Genomic DNA, 18,314 nt, shown 5'->3' with positions numbered 1-18,314 from the left:
GCCACCAAAGTTACCCAGTATTTGGTGCTCTGTTGAACACTTTCTTGTCCAAGTGCAAGCTTTAGAAGTAGTTTCTGCACATAGCAAATGTACATTGCTTCATTCAGTGAAGTTAAAATTCCTCTAAGCAGAAATTAAATAATTGGATTACTAGTTACATCTAAAGAACATTTCCCATTGTCCAGTTACAGATACTGCTGCAAGCATAGAGGTGTCAGAGTAATGAAAATCATTCTCTGCCCTACTTTTCCTGTCACTTTCCCACTTCTCAGCTGCTTCGTTTTTTCAGCCCCTTCCTCTCTCCTCATATGTTTCTTTTTTTTCTTTGAGATCGATTTAGAAAGTTTTGAGATTGAACAGCTTGAGTTTCACTATTTAGCTGTTACTCCAGAGAAAGGATGAAGCTGGGGTGTGCTTGCATACCTGTCAGTTACTTGCCTACACGTTAAGTACGATGAGGAAAGGGGTCTAAACGAGACTGTTAGTTTCCTTTTGGAGATAGTAACACCAGTCCGGCAATCTCAAGGTTAAAGATTTTTATCAATTTATTTGGCTTTTATATTTTATGTTGAAGTAGAGAAAACCAGCTACCAGTTTGAGAACACTTCCTACTACTGCTTTTTCTCTTTAAATATTGATAATAACAAAGCTGTCTTCCCTATTCTTTATCTGAAGCACTGAGCTGATGTAGAGTCCTCTGCCACTTTGGCTACGTTTCAGTCTAGTGTTTGTCGTCATCTGATACATGTTCACCAGGTGAAGAGCATCTGGACGGAATGTCATTGAGAGAAGTGGTTTTTACCTTTAGTTTATCTTGAGTTTATTAGTAGATCAGTTACTTAACAGTAGAGTATCACAGAGTACAAGTGCCTCTTCAGAGAACACATTTAGCTAGTAATCAGTCCCTTTGCCACAAAGTAGCGGTAATGCATCCTTTTCATGATCATTGATGAACATTAAAAGTAAGCTTTCTGGCAGCAGGTAGAAATGAATTAATGCAAATACAGGAACCCTCCAGGGTAACACTAGGATATCCACGTTTCAAGATTCTGAAACGAAGCTGTGGTCTATTATGGTGCTATAGCAAGTCCTGATACGTACCAGTACAAAACGTTTATTTTGTATTATAGGATGTGGAAGAATGGAATATTGGCAATCTGAACACCCTCTTAGACATGGTGGAACACGAGTGTGGTATTATTATAGAAGGTGTGAACACTCCGTACCTCTACTTCGGGATGTGGAAGACAACATTTGCTTGGCATACAGAGGACATGGATCTCTACAGTATCAACTACTTGCATTTTGGGGAGCCAAAATCCTGGTAAGTGGTAGAGTATGAACAGATGCTGACTTTGCCTTGTACTTAGAGATCACTGAAAAATCCCTTTCTTCAAGTCCACCTGATTCCATAAGACCTACCTAATCTCTCACTTTGTTTTTTTTTCCCCTCTCCTACTCTACATTTGAAAGCAATTTTATTTTCTTCATTGCTAACTAGGTTGGAGGCCTAATTCCCAGCTTTGTAGAAAAGTAGCAGAATTAGGGACACTTGCTGATGTTATGATTAAAACAGATTTCAACATTTGGGGCTTCTTAGAAAACTAATGCACATGAGCAAATGATGATAAGAATGTATAGGTGCTCCAGAGGCCCTTTAATAGTGAAAGGCTGCTGTTCTTGCATTGTGTTGTAGGCAGGAAACATCTGTTACTTTAAAATTTCCATTATTTAGATATACAAATACGCTTTCAAATCCAGGGACAAGGTAGGTCCAAGTGCTCCTTTTTCATGATCAGTTCTTGGAATGACGATAAGCGTTTTTCAACACTTGATGCATAGACCAGTTGGAAGTAACTTTACACAAAGGTAATCAATAGATGAGGATGAAATTAAGAAGCTAGGAGATCTGGAATAAGTTAACAAGAACCAGTATTCTTTTTTCTCAAGCCTCCTATTTAAAAATATAACCAGAGAGATTTAGCAACCCAGAAGAGCTTTGCTGAAGATCTTGATGTGACTAATAAATATTGACATTTGCGTGCAAATTAGAGCTTAAATGTCACTGTGAAACTGCTGTCATTGTGCCCTGGCACTGGCAGACAAGATCCTCCCATCTCTCTGCAATATGAGTCCCCGGTGACACCACGTATCTCCAGGCTGTTAGTGCCTGCAGGCATATAAAAGCTACCAACAGCAAAGATGTGATGATGAATGGATATAGTGTTCTTCCACAGGCTTGAAAAGGAGTGGAAGGAGGGGCTGGATCTGTAACATTCAGCTATAGTCTTAATGTGAACATTTTAAATCTTTCCGACATGTCAGGAAATTTGTTGCCACAGCGTTTGTGATTCTTAGTCTCCCTCGTTCGAAGTATGAGGATTTTGCAGAATCACTTATGATGCCTCTGTTGAACAAGTTTGATCTCAAGAAACATCTCTCTGGGTTATGAATGAAATGTGACATGCTTTCATTTTAGATACTGTCAAATTTTTTAATTCATCTTTAGAAGCAGTTCATTCAAAATTGTTTTTATTAGGCCCTCATCTCCAGTAGGTGGTGCCACCAGCACACAAGACCCACTTTCTCTCCTTTGCACAGGCGTGGCAGTGACCATCAGCAAAGCCCCCTCTATAGTGCGGCGGTGTCAGCACACACACGTTAGCTGCTCTAGGAGTTGTACAGGTGGCTGGCCTTGAGGTTTGCGTTAGTGTCGCGTGGTCATGGTTGTATCTGACCACTCGTTCCATACTTACGTGTTATGAGTTCTGCTCCACCTGTCTTCTGCTTGTTTTTTGTTCTGGGCCCAGAACAGAGGGTTCTCTTTCAAAAGCAAAAATAAGAACAGGTTACCTGGAAAAGAGAGGCAGGTTACAACATGCAAATAATGGCTGCTCTGCTTAGGAGCGAACAAGCTCTGACATTGTGAGCAAAAGTTAGAGAACAGGTACTAAATGAAATATATGCTAAGTATTTGTGGTCTGAACTAAACTTCTTCTGCTTCTATGTATCTTAGGATCTTCATGTCATTGTTGGTGGCTTTGTTTTGTTGTTTGGGTTAATTTTTTTTATGAGTTTTGTAAATAACAATATGTGGATAGCAACATATTGTGTCTGTCATAAGGATGATAAACTCATTGTGTGAAGCTGTTGCCTCATCTGTGCAAAACCGTGTCTTTTCCTTATGTTCTTATGCTTTTTTATTTTTTCCTGTGGAAAATACAGATTGCATAGTAGAAAAACAAAGAAAGCCTCCAAGAATGAAAACCCAAAACACCTGTGTGTAGCATGTTTGTATGAATTAGGGTAAGATTCAGGAAGAACTAGAAATAGTAGGTTGAAAATTGTGTCTGGCAAATACCAAATCTTAGAAGCTCTTAGTAGCTTTTATTTCTGTCTAATCCTATTGAGGATTTCAGGGGGGATGCTAGGGAACACCTGATATTCCCTAAGAGGGATTTTGGTTGTTGAAAAGTTCAGCCACTGCTGCTTATAAATGGAGAAAAGAGATCATAAAATCTTCTTGTAAAAGAGCTCAAGTCTTGCTGGTTAAAAATCAAAGCAGGGATGTGCTATGCACCTGGTTGGGGGGTGAGGTGCGGGGAAAGAAGGCACTTTTACCATGCTTAAAAGGAGGGAGGGGAGCTTGGGATTTTTTCATCCAGTTGAAGGTCTTTTGGGATTTTTTCATCCAGATTTACAGGTCTTTTTATGGTAACTATTTCTGTAAACCTTACATGGTGGGGGGAAAAATGAGGATTTTGAGGTTAGACCATGTTTTGGGTAAAATATTTTCCTGTTCAAGTGAGATTCTTACATAGATAACTGCATAACACAAAAAATAGATGTATTGTGACAGGATGCCACTGCTGGTTTGGCAGGCCTTCTTGCTGTTCCCCGAAGCAGCAGGCAAGAGTATGTCACTTGCCCAAGTCATTTCTTTCTTCTTTTTCACTCTGACAACTTCTGTTAATGAGCTCTTAAGCTCTTCTGTGAAGAAGCATGGGCTTTTGAGGGGTAAATAGGAATACCATTTTGAGCAGACTGGAACTTTCCAGGCACATGAGCAATAGCCCATCTTCTGGATACGGTTGCAGTGATCCCAAAGGTCAGCTGGGGGAGCTCGTGGACTTCAGCGGTGAAATTCCAGTGGTGCAGCCTGGCTTTACTCGGAGATGGCTAAAATGTTAGTTCTGTTTTTTCTGGCACTACCGCTGTGGAAATTTCCCAGCTTCCTTCATCCTTTTTATAGACTCTTTGACTCTGACAGTGATCATCTTAGAAGCACCTCAGGGAATAGCAGGAGTGTGGAGAGTTACGAAGTCTACCAGTTTGGGTTTGAGCTCTAAAATAAGAGGCTGAGTTATTGTTTGGCTGTCAGAGATTTTTATATAGTGAAACCAAGCACTCTGTATATTGGTAGTATTCTGCCTCAAAATTGTCTGTTCAAAACATAACTCTTTCTTCATGTCCCTCATAAATTATCTTGGGCTACTTTAATTCAGGCTGTGTAACCAGAGTCCTGCTTTGCAGGGTAGCAAGTGGGAACAGTGAGAAGCCACCAGCTCTGTTTCTTTTTAAAGACAAGGTGAGAAAGGAATAGGGCCCTTTGCGGTTAGTTCCCAGACCTCATCCAGGTGAGCTGGACAAGAAATGGACATGTTTATTTTTCGTGGAAGAGGTGAAGTACCTTCTCAGGGAAGTCTGGATACAGTCAGACCTTAAAAAGCCACCTCAGTGGACAAAAGCTGCAAAAGCAATCTCTCTCTTTTGCAGGTCAGGGAGGGTAGTTACTGAAGGATTATGTTGCATGTATGTATTTATTTCTGCCTTTGGAATTCTAGGTTATACCTCTTGCAAAGCAGGTACTTCGGGGAGTGGGATTAGAGTTGAAATAAACGTTTATGGTTCAACAACTGAAGATGACTTCTTTGTACAACCTAATGAGCAGCTGCATGGTCATACAACTCCTTGATTAATGTGTCTTTTTCACTGCAGTGAAGTCCTGCTGCCAACACTGTCTTGTGCCCTTCCTTTTCCATAAGCTCCGTAGAACAGACTTTAGCAAAATGAGTTCTCTGCACGGTGTTGTGTTTTTGGGGATGCAGGCTAAAATGTTGTTCAGTGCTAAGTGGAGTACTGCAGCAGTAAAGGGTCATCCAGTGATGGGGGAAGAGGAAAGGGGGTAATGGAAGACAGCTTTTTTTTTTCCCTGCTTCCAGTATCATTAAATGGTTTATCTGTGCTTGTAGATTGCAATGCAGTTATTGATTAAGTTTTGTCTCATACCAAGAAGAATGAGCACTGTGTGTCTTTAACCAGTATGATTGCTTCTGCAAAGACATCTATACTGGCCCTGTAGGATTATACTTGCCTATTATTGAAGTTGATCATCTTTTTGATGCTCTGTTTCTCAGGTGTACGCATCTGGTCTACATCGTAGTCACACTTCTGTTGACTTAACTAGAAAATAAGTCAGATTAGACTGAAGAGGTAATATGGAAGGTGTGGGCACTATCCATCAAACGTGCCATGAATTTGTTGTGAAACTTCGTTTTAAGCTTCTCAGGCAGGGAGCTGCCAGATTGAGTCTCTTGCTTGCTTGTTTCTCAAATTACAATAAAATGTCCCTCTCACATTAGTAGTTTAATTACAACCTTTTCATAGTCCGTCTTCATTTTTTTCCAGAAGTTTGAATGTATTTCATTTTGCAGCCCTATATTAAACCTCTTGTGGTACGAGTTTTTACTGTATCAATTATACATATTATGTATAATTACCTTGTACATTCATAAGCTGAGATCTAAAATAGAGCATATTGTCAAATGACGCTAAGAGAGGACTGATTTTTTATAGTGACAGAAGCAACAAAACTGAATGCCAAGTATAATACTTCATGGTTATTATGGCATTTTACTGAGGAATGTGTGCGTCTCAGCCCTTGCAGTTTCAAAAGCATATTTTTAAACACTGAGATACTCCACCATCATTTCATTTCATCTCTACAAAAATGTGTGAGTGCATAGATGTGGGTTGTGGTCTTGCATATCAGTTATGTAGGTGCTCTTCCTGTGTTAGATAAGGGTTATTGTTTTACACTTCTGAATTGCTGCAGCAGTAGTAATCACACAGATTTAGGGTAACAAAATAAGCCCCATGGTCTAATACTGCCAAAGCAGCACAAACCAGCACTTCTCACCTTACAGAGCGGTGAGCAGTGCAGCCTCAACTGGTTTCGTTGGTGCCCAGAGCCTCGGAAAGGCTCTCCTCTTGGAAACAGCAGTGCTGAGACCTTTCATGTCCCTTGCCCTTGAGAAGCCAATGCAATACCAATCTTTGCAGGGCTTCCAGTAGTAAGGAAGTACCCAAGGAGGCTTGAAATGCCTGTAATCTCAACGTGAATTTGGTTGAATACTCTTAGGAGGCAGTACTGTCTCCATCTTGTTTTGTCAACACGATGACAGCTGACTGGGTAATAAGGTCATCTTTCTGGGATGTTCTGTGACTGATCTTGCCATATTGCAACAATATTTGATATATTTTTGTAAGTATTAGCGGGATGTTACACTGTAATCTTTCTCTCAGAAACTGCAGGTGTTAAACCAGAGTGACACTGAGGATGGTAATCAATTTCTATAAAATGTCTCTGTTTCCTTATCATGATGGATGTTTAATCCCCCTTTAATTAAGAGAGGGAGCCAGCTTTAGCTTTTAAGTTGTATGGTCTCCTTTCTAAAACGTTCCCTTGTTGAAAGTGGATCATGCCTAATCTGTTTGACTTTGATATCACATAGTACACTTTTGCCAGAACAGCAGTTTATGTAGAATTAAGGACAAATTACCAAAGGAATTTTAAAATAATATGATTAGTTGAAAGCATTGGTCACTGATAGAATTACATTTTTAAAAACCACTCTAGTATTCTGTGTTGTAAAGGTCTCAACACTGCTTCCTTGAAAGTATGTAGAATTACCTGAAAACTTTGGTTACAGTATTTTAGAATTTCTACTTTCTTTCTTCCTTCTCTAGCAATGATGTCTGTGCAGGCCAAGTCTTTCTGTTGGAACTGAGGAAAACGAGTCCAGGGAAGGACTTGCTTGTAACATCTACGTTTTAATAAATTCGTAGTATCTGTTACTGATGCCACCAACAATATGGAAATAGCACATTTTCTAAGAGTGATATAACAGAGGAGATCTAAAGCAAAACGTGTTTGTTCCCCTGGGAGTGGATTGTACGAGGAGCCAGCCCTCTTTATTCTTGGCTAATAGCATATACTAAAGCAGCTGCAGATATGCAAGTGCTGAGCATCTTACTGCTGATTTTATTTTTCATTATTGTCTTAGGGAGCACTGCAGCTGTCTTAGTCAGAATTCTTGTCCTGTCCTCCCTCCAGGATAGAAAATGTTGATCCCTGGAAAACTATCTTGGGGAAATAAAATGACCTAATGCAGGCACAGAGCTCCGCTCTTCCAGTTTCTCTCATTCTTTCTTTTCAATGCAGGACATGGGGTCCTTGTCCCCGTTTCCCCTGTGTGGTGTTCTCCGCCATCCTCCTGCTTTAACACACGCTTGCATATGTTGCAGTTTGTTATGGGCTTCATGTAATCCCATTTAAAGCAGCTGGATTGAATGTTTGATACCGAATTGTATGGCAGCAGGGGGGGGAAGGGCGCTTGTCCCTTGCATCATCTATTGCCTTCTAACTATCGCATTCCCTCAGGGAGCCGTTGCACGAGGCGGTTGAATCACTGAATTGATCAGATGTGATTATAAGTCTTGATTATTGGGATCTCAGTAACCCTCGCACCCTGGAGATCCTGTGAGTTTCTTAAAGGCAGATTAGCTGGAATCACAGAGGCGTTCTGCTCTTGAGGCAGCTGAGGACTCTGCATTGGTACACTGGCTTTTTTTTTTTTTCCCTCGCCATACAGAGTTTATCTTTATTTTCTGAGTTTTCCCTGCCCCATTGCTTTAGGGAATTCAGAAGAAGGTTCTGCAGCCTTCTCCCTCGCCCCCCTTGATCGCCAAGGTCTTCAGCCTCCCTCGGGTAGTGTACGAGGCTGGCTTGTTTCTAAATGGGTGTGCACGTTTGCTGTTTGTGCGTTCCACTCTGTGACAGTAGAGATTTATCGGCTTGTTGGGGTGGAGTGGGGGAGAAAGGAGAGGCAGAGGAAGGCCATTTGGCAGCGAGGGGCTCCTTGCAGCTCACAAATTTCCTTCCAGCCTCTGCTATCCCATGTAATCTGTTTTACAGCTTTGCAGTTTTGGATTGAAAAAGTAGAATTTATGGTGATGGTTGATTTATAGATTAACTGCAACACCATTTACTCTCGGGCAGATTTGGCAAAAGCAAGACCCTTTTCTGTTGATAAAAGGGATAGAGGAAGGAACACTGATATTCATTAAAAGAAATCAAAGGAAAGGGAGATAAAGTATGACCAGGCAGAGCAGCTTTTCACTCTGCTACATCTTCCACAACTGCTAGGTGAAAGCTGCTTTGGGTTTCTGCATTGAGAATTCGCGTGCATGTTGATTTTGCTCCGAGATTCATGAAAGGAGTGATATATTGAGATGCAGAGTTGCATCCCCCTGTAATTCACTGATAAATGAGAGCAGTGCAGCAGTGAGTTATTAATACAGCCTTTCAAGCCTCATATACCGCAGTCATTAGTTAATCAATACAAACCACACTACGCTACTGATATTCAAACGAGCCTTCCTCCAGGCTCCCCTAGGGCTGAGGGCGCTGTTTGTCCTGGAGGTGGTGCTGTGCCTGAAAGATGATGTAACCCTCATTAAAAAGGGACTGGTGCTGGTTGTTAGGCTGCTTTACAAGTCCGAGGGATCGGCGTGTTGTAGGGACTGGAGAGTTTTTAATGTAGTTAAGTCATCAAAGGAAACTGTACGAAGCACTGTGAGTGCAGAGACGTGTTATGGGGGTTATCTTCCAAATCAGGTGCCTGCAGTTGGAACAGTGGAGATTTTTCTTTCTAATGGACTTGGATTTTTATTGTGGTGTTACACTGTTGTAGATAGATTATTAAAAGATAACTTTTCACGATGGAGGGGAGGCATGGTACTCTGGGCAGGTAGGACTTGCACGTTGCCTTTCTGCAGTCACTCTCATCTAACTCCGAGAAAATGCCCTGAAGGCCACGGCAGACTCAGACTGATGGGATCAGCTATGTAAACCCTCTGAGGAGGGACTGTTGCTCTGTAAGAATGGGTGAAGTGACCTCAGCCAGCCAGCTGGCTGTTGGTATCCATTCGCTCTGCTCCTTTCACTCAGCTCTGTCACATCAGTGCTTTTTCTCCTTCTCCTCCCAGCTGACAACCTCTGCTCTGTTTGCTATTTGTATTTTCTTGCCTAAATCCACTGCAAAAGATGTGGTATTAGTACATACTTTGATACCATTTGATTTTTCAGTTTATGCATTTTGAATCCATCTCTATTGTGTGTGTTTAGTTTCTTGAAATTAAAAACTCATACAAGTTGGGGTTTGCCTGCTAGTGGTTGTTCTGAGCCTAGCAAAGTGAAGATCCTTCTAATCTATGGCTCGTCTTTATGCTCTTCCATAATGATCTTGAGAAGTGGTAATGCTGATCTGTGATCTCATTCTTATTTTTATAGCAGTGTCTTCGAGTGGGCTCCTACTCCAGCATTTAATGCGTGTGCTGCCGTTTCCGCCAGCACTAATAATTCATCACAGCTCAGTAGTCCCAGTCTGGATTGAAAGAAGCGTGCCTTTGATCCAAGAAGGCTCTTGCTGGAACTCATTCTTGCGTTTTGAAAGTGTCTGCTCAAAGCTCAGGCCTGATTTGAAATGAAGATCTACGGAAGTCTGACAGGATCACAGATTGGTTTTAATAACTGAGCCTTTTGAACGGTGCACTCTGCCACTGAGACAAGATGGGAGGGAGATGAGCTTCCATGCCTCACGTAACTCTTTCAGCATGATCTGACTTGGGCCCTGTGGGAGAACGAGCTTGCAAATTCCGGCTTGGCGTGGCCCTGATACGGGTTGGTTAGACGAGAGGGAACCGACAGTGGTACTGCAGAGCTTTGTCTGTATCCGTGTTTTGTTAACACGTTGGCAGAAATCAGCGGGGATTTTTTTCTTTGCTCAGGAGAGAAAATTGACATTGGGTGACGCCAAGTGCAGTACAAGTGTAGTTTAAAATAACAGAAGCCTATAGTAATGACAGTACTTAAATAGCACTCTGCGTCGTCGGAGTGCTGTGCGATTGTTAACTAGTTAATGTTCGAAGTAATGTCTGTGCTGGGTTTCTAGCCACTTCATTTCCAACTGGACAGTCAGCGTGGCAAGGGGGATTGAGTAGATGAAACACAGGAACCTTTACGAGCTGTGTCACCGATCTTTATCAGACCTTAGCTATAGCACTCCTAGTTCTGATGCTGATGGAGCATTGGCACTGGCTTCAGAGAAGGTGTTGCTGTGGCTTATAACAACGTCGCTCGGTGGCTGAGGATCATTACATCTTTGGAATGTTTTTTTTCCTCCAAAAGGAAAATGTGTGTAGTGGCATTGCGTCTCTAGCACAAGGGGTTTCTGCATTCAAAGATACCTTTCATAACTAACAAACAGATTTCTTTTGGTCTGCTTTAGGAAGCTATCTGTATTCTTCTCCAAAAGCAGTGAGCAGGAGCAAACATGTGCTGGTGCCCAGTAAAGGAGGCAGCTCTCACAAGCCAGTTGGCACAAGATAAAACATCTGTGATCTCCCCTGGTTACCTCTTTTTCTCCAGGTTTCTTGAGTTGTGTTGAGGTCTTTTTACTGTGTAAGGGCTTTGAAGCACAATCTTCGCTTCTTTTTGTGTTGGTACAGTTTCCATTATGAAAGGAACCAGTAATTAATAATCTGATTACCAGTTTAGGGAAATAAATGTGATGTGAACAGGTTCTTCAAAACAAATAACAGCGAATGGTAAGAGGATGCATATTATAGTCATTCATCTCTGTTGAATTGTATACTAATTATCTTCTTGGCCAAACTGAATGAATAAATGATTTCATAATGTTTTCCCCCAAACACCTTTTCTTAGTAAAATACCCCCTTCATACAGCTCATTCACTGCATGCAGAAGCAGACTGGGTTTATTTTGTGCATGTGGAAGTAGAATCACTCCAATGTGATTTGTAATTTTGTGCTTTGTGCCCGGCATTTGTTGCTGTGAAGCTTACTGGACTGTTACATTGGTAGTCTTTCCAAGACCAGATGGTTGTTCATATTTAAACTCCCTGTTTTAAAATAGTATTTAAAAATTGCATTTGAGTTCTGGAAAAATCTTATTCTCATATTCTCAGTTCTAGGTTAGTTCTAGGTTAGTGAAACAACGTGAAATGTTTAATTGTCTGGTTGTCTTGTGCATGTTTTGAAGTTACTAGTTCAGGTGCACCTCTTGAAAATGTTTATTGCTTTAAAATCAGAATTTTAAAAAGCCGCTGTCTAATGCTATTTCTTGAAACTGTCTCTAATAATATTTCTAGCTCATGGTAGCTTTAAGATTGGAAGAGCCTTTTAACGAGTGATTTTAACGACTTGAGATTGGTAACCTTTGGTAATCTTCCAACAGTCGATCCATTAGGATTCGATACAAAGTCCAGAGTGGCTTGAAATATCCTGCCTAATGTTGCTGCAGAACAAACTGAGGGGTTGTAATTGCACAGACGTCAGTTTCTTAAGGGAAGGAGGAGGTTTCTCATCTTGGGTGTTCTGTTAAGAGCAAAATTACTTGCCACTTCTCGGTATTGTGGTTGGCAGTGGGGTTGATAATTAGACAGCTATGCTAATGAAAGAGGGATCTTACCATGTGAAATAGCCTCCACGGTACAAGCACTGAGAACGCTCACTGTTACCTTTCTGAGCAGGTTTTGTCCTGGTTTTCTTCCTGTGCTCATTCCCATAGGGTTGCATTTGAGCAGCTGTCTTCAGAGCTCATTTTTCTCTGAGCTTTAGAAGACAGGTTGATTTGGTGTGCTCGTGTGGTTGTAATCTTGTTCTGTCATTACCTATTTACTCCTTATTATGGCTTTTTGAGCAGATACTCCCAAGCCTCTGTGTTTATCTTTCTTCCTATGTGTATTTCAATAAAAATGTCATTATTTGAAATCATTGACACTGCTGGTTAAAGATACTGAATTCCATCATCTATTGTCCTGTAAAATGATCCATTAAAGATAAAACTGCAGACACTCAATAAAGGTTTTTTCCTAGGAACAAGGAGCTCTCTGATCCGTGTGCGGTCTTATCTCCGGAGCACGTGTTTGCATTCTTGATGCAGAGTAGACACAACAGAGGGGGACAGATGAGGGAGACCAGAGATTTTTTCCTTTCCAAATGGTGATTGTGAGAAGTGAAACTGGATACCTAAAGCAAATTCACTGTTGCATAATCTCAGATACTGATGAGGAGAAGAAGAAGGGGTGTTGATTGCTGTCTTTTAACAAATTGGGAGGGAGAAAGGGATGAAGGGCTACTAAACGTGGAGGACAGTAAAGGTGAGGAAAAAGCTGACTGCGAAGGGTAGGGAGCTGACAGTGCTCGCGACGAAGGAGCAATCCATTCTTGTTGTTGAAATGCCTTTTCTCCAGACAGGCTGCAAAACCAACTTTAAGAACAGTGCAGAAAAACTCTTGATTATTGCTCTGAGCTTTATTTTGACACTGCTAGGAGATGTATTAAAAATACTTTACCTTGTAGAAAAAATAGGTCTTAGAAACAGGATGTGAACTTTGCAGGCGAGGAACTCCTCTGCATGTAGTAGTGGCTCTTAGAGGCTTCTATCAGGTGATAAATATTCTTGATAGACTAAGGTTTGGTTTGTGGTTTTTTTTTTTTTGAAGCATTTCTGCTGTCAGGGAGGCTAAAGATGTTGAAGGTTAAGGTTCAGATTACGCATTTATGGACACACTTTATCTTACAGAGATTGAAATAATAGCTTTTTATTCTGCCTGTCACCACTGAGAGTAGGTTGGCATTTGAATCTTCAAAGGGTCAATATTTTTGACACAACTAAATCTGCTTTGAAGACAGATAAGTAACCCGCAGCTTGACGCACGGTCTTAGGCATTTTAAACGTGCTGTTCACTTTTTGTTTGCGTTCCTTATTTCAGTAATTATAGCATGTTAAACTGTGCGCGCCCTGTTTGGCCAGACCTTGTTCAGACACTGTGAAATTAACTTTCTTACCTTCTAACAGGAATCGGGCTGAAGTGACATTTCCGAAGGCTTGCAGCTGAACCTCTGCCCGTAGTGCCCAATCCCTAGTAGAGAGCGGGCGCTTGTGATTCAGTAATCTAGTAATTGCTTAATTGTTCCGTTTTGGCAAAGGAGAGGCCAAGTTGCTGACGTGCAAGGTGTCGTAACTAGCCAAATCTGTGCATGCGTATCACAACTGTAGCAAGAAAAGGTCTTGGAAGCTTGAACTAAGGGACGGGATGCTCTGGTGCTCTGCCAAAGCTAATGATAGCTTCAGGTGAGAACTGTCCCTTAAACCAGGAGAAACTGGTGGGGAGGGCGTGAGTGGGCTGAGGATTGCCTGAGGCAGCAGCGCTTTGTGGGTAAAATGTTTTAATAGCTTTTGAGACAAAATTGAACCATCCTCATCCCCCGCTTTGGCGAGGCAGCCTTAGGTCAGAATCTGAGCTAGGCTGGAAAGCCCCTGAAGAACATCTGATGCCGGAAAGCGGTGACATTGCAGTAGTGAATTCCCTCTTATGTCATCTCTTAATGACTTCTGAACCAGTCCTTGGATCCCAGGATGGCCGGTGTACTCTTTTTTTTTTTTTTTCTTACACACTCATTTAATTCTTAACTCACAAGACATTTGCTTATTTATTTTCATTGTTCCCGATAATAATTCGAAGCCATTAGAGGGGAAAATTGTATTCAAAAATGCTGTTTCACACTTTATTTGTTTGATGATTTAGAGCGATAGAAAATAGCACATTTGCTGGCTTTTATAGTCTGATAATTATCCACATCCATCAAGCCATTCCAGGGGAATAAACAAAACACCAAGAAAATTACACCGTTAATGACATCCTTTATGGCAAATAGGAGGGATCTTTTGCATTAAGGATAAAAAGGGGACTGTCCGGTTAAACTTATTACTTGTTAACAAAAGCAAGCTTACCGCTGTATGGGAATGATCATCTCACGCAGTTGTGGCTTCGGGGCATGTACCTTCTAGACCCGTCATCCCGATGTCTGGTAATTACCATTAGAATCAGGTTTGCAGGATAGTCAAGAACTCAGAAAATTAAACGGAAATAGAGATCAGATATGCTGGAATTAGGTTTCGTGAAACAAGTTTGGAAGCTGAAAATCTTTCATGTAGAACAGTAAGTTCCATTTTCGTAGAAGTGATACTTAATCTATTTCAGGGACTTGCTCTTGTTTTAGTCGAAAGAGTAGGAAAAGGTAATTTAGAAGGATCAGTATATTACTTTCAGATTGTTGACTTCAGGGTAAGATGACATTTGAGTCATATAGCTGTAAGTTTTTTATCTTGAGATTTTTTTTTCCGTTCTGTAAATCTTATGTTCCCTGCCAAGGCAGCAAGACGTTATTCATGCAGTAATTCAGCAAACTGCTGTGTGGCAGCTTTTTGGGTTAAGTTTGGCCCTTTGAACCAGCCAACCAAGGTAAGGCTGCCCAGACCCTGGGGAGCATGTACTTGAGGTGTAGTCTCTTGGTTTGTTTGCAAGCCCAGTTATTTGGAATTTTAACGCACCTGAGAACAGTCACTGGTTTGGCACTGTTTGCACCAGCTTAGCTTTTACTGGGGAGCCTAGATGAACCAGAAGGGACAGATACTGCACTTGAAGCAGTGGCTCAAGGTCAGCGTTTTTGGCGCTGTCGTGTGTTCTGTTGGCTGTTGCAGATGTTTTTTCTGAAGCAGAAGTAGCCTATAAAAAGATAGTTATTAATAAGGGCTGTTAAAATATTTATGTTGCCAGCATCGCTTCTCTTTAATTTTGTGGCTGTTTGGGACGACAGAAGATCCTTGCTCCATTTTTGCTGTGGCTGGAAAGAAATGTCTGCTGAAGGCTGTGTCAAAGTTAGGTCTGCTGTACTCCAAAGTCAGTTTTACTTGGGCAGATGGATGTCATGAAAGTGCTTCTGTCAACAGCGGTGAGGCATCGGGTAGTAGTCAGCCTCGTATTCCAGACACAGCCCAGTTCGAGAGCTTTAATGGAGACTGTGGTCTATTTTGACCAATTGATGTAAAAGTCCCACTGGTATTTTTCTTGTTCCGAGGTGCTTTTTCTTCTCCTTTCATGTCTTTGTGGAATGCATTTATGCTATCATCTGAACGGGACAGAAAAAGGAAGCAGTTTTACATGTGCTTTTCTTTTTTCTTTTCCTTTTTAAGATTTCGATGGGATGGGTTTTGTTTCTGGTATTTAACCAGAGGAAAACTACTTCTTTTAGTGTTAGGGCTGGGGTACTAAAGGAAAAAGAACCCTACTATTTGATGAAAAAAAAATCTCGAAATGTTCAAAGTGATGCATATAGAAAATGAAGTAATTGGATATGCTTTACCATGCATAATCTTGGCAGCTGTCTCTGGAATTAAAGATATTTTGCTGTTGATCTGAACCCCAACCTGTGGGTGCAAGAAGGACGGTAAGAAATCGTCTTCAGTGACAGTGCTTTGTCAGTTCCCTCTGTCAAGTATTTTGTTCCTAATAAGTGCCTGGCTGTTTTTCATGGTGAAAGCGGGAGGATGCTACCATAAGGTCTTACACAAAAGGCAGCCCTTCGTGGATGCTTACACGCTCAATTACAATACTCCTTTGATTGCAGCGATTTCTAATCTTTCCATGTCACCTCCATTGTTATTCTACCTTGTAATCAATCATTTTATGTCTGATCATATACAGCTAGCTAGCTCAATCTGTGCAATGCTTGCAGAAGCCTTCTGTTTCTATTACTGGTTTTAAATAGCAGCCCAACTTCTTTCTTTATTGCCTATCTTTATGTAAATCGGTCAGATTTGTGAGTGCAACTTAAAGCAGAATTTGATCTACTCTTAATTCTCTTCTGCAGTTAACTTTGTGAATTTCTAAGAATACGTTTATAAGGATGTATAGACTCTGTTTCCTAAAAGACTTGGTCCAAACAAAGAAGTTAATTTATAAAATTGAAGTCAGCTATTACCGAGAGGCTGTTCTGTGGTAGGTTATTCTGATTTGTATATTATTATTACATATAGTTCTTGTTTATAAGCTGGAAATTCCTCCTTTCTTGCTGGTTTCTATCCAGGCAAGTCCTTTTTCTCTGTTTCTCTGCGGACTGCTCTCCAGAGCTCAGCTTGGCTTTTTGCGGTCTGCAATTTCAGATAGCACAATAACCATGTTCCAATATATTAAACTTTTAACATCCTCAAGATTCAATTAATCTTATCTTTACAACTCCCAATTACAGACACTAATTAAGTGAAGGTTGCATTGTAGACTGGGGATATTACATTAATCATCAGCAGCCTTGTAGCCATAAATTAGTTCTTTCCCAATCCTTCAGCATTTTTCCCAGAAGAAATGGAATGTCTCATTTCCCTGTTTTAAGGGACATTAATCCCACAAAGGAGCTTTGGATCGGGATTAGTTTTATCACATTTATGTAAGTGATGAATGGTCTTTGTAAAATGAAAGTTACTAGCTTTGTCCCAGACAAATGAAATTGAATTGTTTGACAATTATGCAATTTAAGGCGCTGTCAAACTTTGGTCAGAGGATGTTGGGAGCCCTTTGCTATGTTTATTATTTTATAAGATTAGGTGCCACATAGTGTTTTCCCTTAGATTTTTTTTAAGCCATCAGTTTAAATCGGCTTAATGTCTAAATCTTTCTTGAAGCATCCCATGTATGATTTCTTTCCTTGGTTATCCTTTCTAACCTGCTAGATCACAAAAGGTAAATTTTTGTTTGTGGACGAAAGCAATATGGGATATGACTCCTTTCTTTCTCCTTACATTGTAAATAAACTTTTAAGTTGAAAATTGAGAAGCTGAGCAAGGGGACAGGCTGAAAGTCCTTAAAATTTTGAGAGATGCTATCATTAGTAGAGCAATACTGTGTACCTGTTGTTGAGATCATGCAGTTGCCTGCTTACAATATCCTGTTTTCAACTTTTTATAATGGGACGTGATGGTTTTGACAACTTTATTGAAAATAACAAAAATAACTCATTTTTTATTATTCATGTTGTGCAGAAGTTATAGCTAGTAATAAATGTAATTCTCACATATCAATTTTCAAAATTCTCTCTTACTGTTACAAAAACGAGTATGAGAGCCACGTTTGATTTGATGCAGTATGTAAACAACAGTTTAAAAAATTCCACTGACATTATTTTTGTCATCTTTTTAAACATGTTTAAGTATATCATGGTATTCAGTTACCTCATAGCCTGAATATATAAAATCTTGACACCTGAATTTTGCTTCTGTGAATACTGAGGTCATATAACTTCAGAGCAGTAAGCTAACTAAGAACTTTTTTTGGGAGGCAGAGGGGGAACACATCTGAAACTTCTTTTGCATTCTTTCTACATCAGGCATACAAAACTTTCTTTAAAATATTTAGAAGTTGTTCCCTTATTCCTTAATGCTGTTTTCCTCAGAAGACCCTGCTTTTTCCATTCACCTCTTCAAGAAAATTACCTAAAAGTTTAATTCTGTTTCTTTCACGTCAGACAGTGCAATCCAGCACATAGACAAGGATTGACTGCTGTTATGAATAGTACTTACTTTTTTGAATAAAACCTAAAAGATTTGCACAGTTTTCTTTCAAAAATGCCTATCTTCATTTCCTGTAGGTGTGCCAATACACACAGACCCTCCCTCACGCCTTCTCAGCCTCTCTGAAATTTCGTACTTGTTAATCTTTAGCACAGCCTTATGGTTTTATTTTGCAGCTGTCTTTCCTGTGGAAACCAAGCCTGCTGTTCCCTGTGCTGAATTATTCCTGTTGTATCATCACTTTGTCACCTCAGTTATCCTTCTACCTTATGAAGTCCTGTGATTGTGTTTAAACAATTGCAGACAAATATCACACCTCGTGTAACGTGTCTGAGGGCTTTGATGGGAATACTGGCTTTCCTCTGTGTGTTATAGTCATGTTATTGATACCTTCCAGACCTCAATTTTTGGTTACGTTTCTGGACGTTAATTGTCCTTGTGCTGTGCTGAAAGTTATTACCACGGTTGTTTTTAGCCCATTTTTTATTTCACTGTTTTTAGGTTGCGGTATGACTTTTTGTTCTTCTCTGACTTTCTCCTA

The 18,314-nt window shown here is 40.5% G+C and overlaps 1 protein-coding gene across 4 annotated transcripts in view; it reads left to right on the top strand.

Annotated features, from left to right (window-relative positions):
- The window catches only part of KDM4B (lysine demethylase 4B), a 91,110-nt gene that overhangs the window by 16,424 nt on the left and 56,372 nt on the right, over positions 1-18,314 (top strand). For 3 of the 4 annotated variants that reach the window (XM_048077731.2, XM_048077727.2, XM_013195224.3), the window contains exon 5: positions 1,131-1,324. In XM_048077731.2, the coding sequence (XP_047933688.1) occupies positions 1,131-1,324 (194 nt within the window). Of the gene's footprint in view, positions 1-1,130; positions 1,325-9,634; positions 18,301-18,314 lie in introns of those variants that run through there. The other variant, XM_048077730.2, reaches the window with a different exon arrangement.

The sequence above is a fragment of the Anser cygnoides genome, chromosome 27 (assembly GCF_040182565.1).
Source record: "Anser cygnoides isolate HZ-2024a breed goose chromosome 27, Taihu_goose_T2T_genome, whole genome shotgun sequence".
NCBI lineage: Eukaryota > Metazoa > Chordata > Aves > Anseriformes > Anatidae > Anser > Anser cygnoides.
The sequence above is the reverse complement of the archived record's forward strand: the minus strand, read 5'-3'. Positions and strand labels throughout refer to the sequence as shown.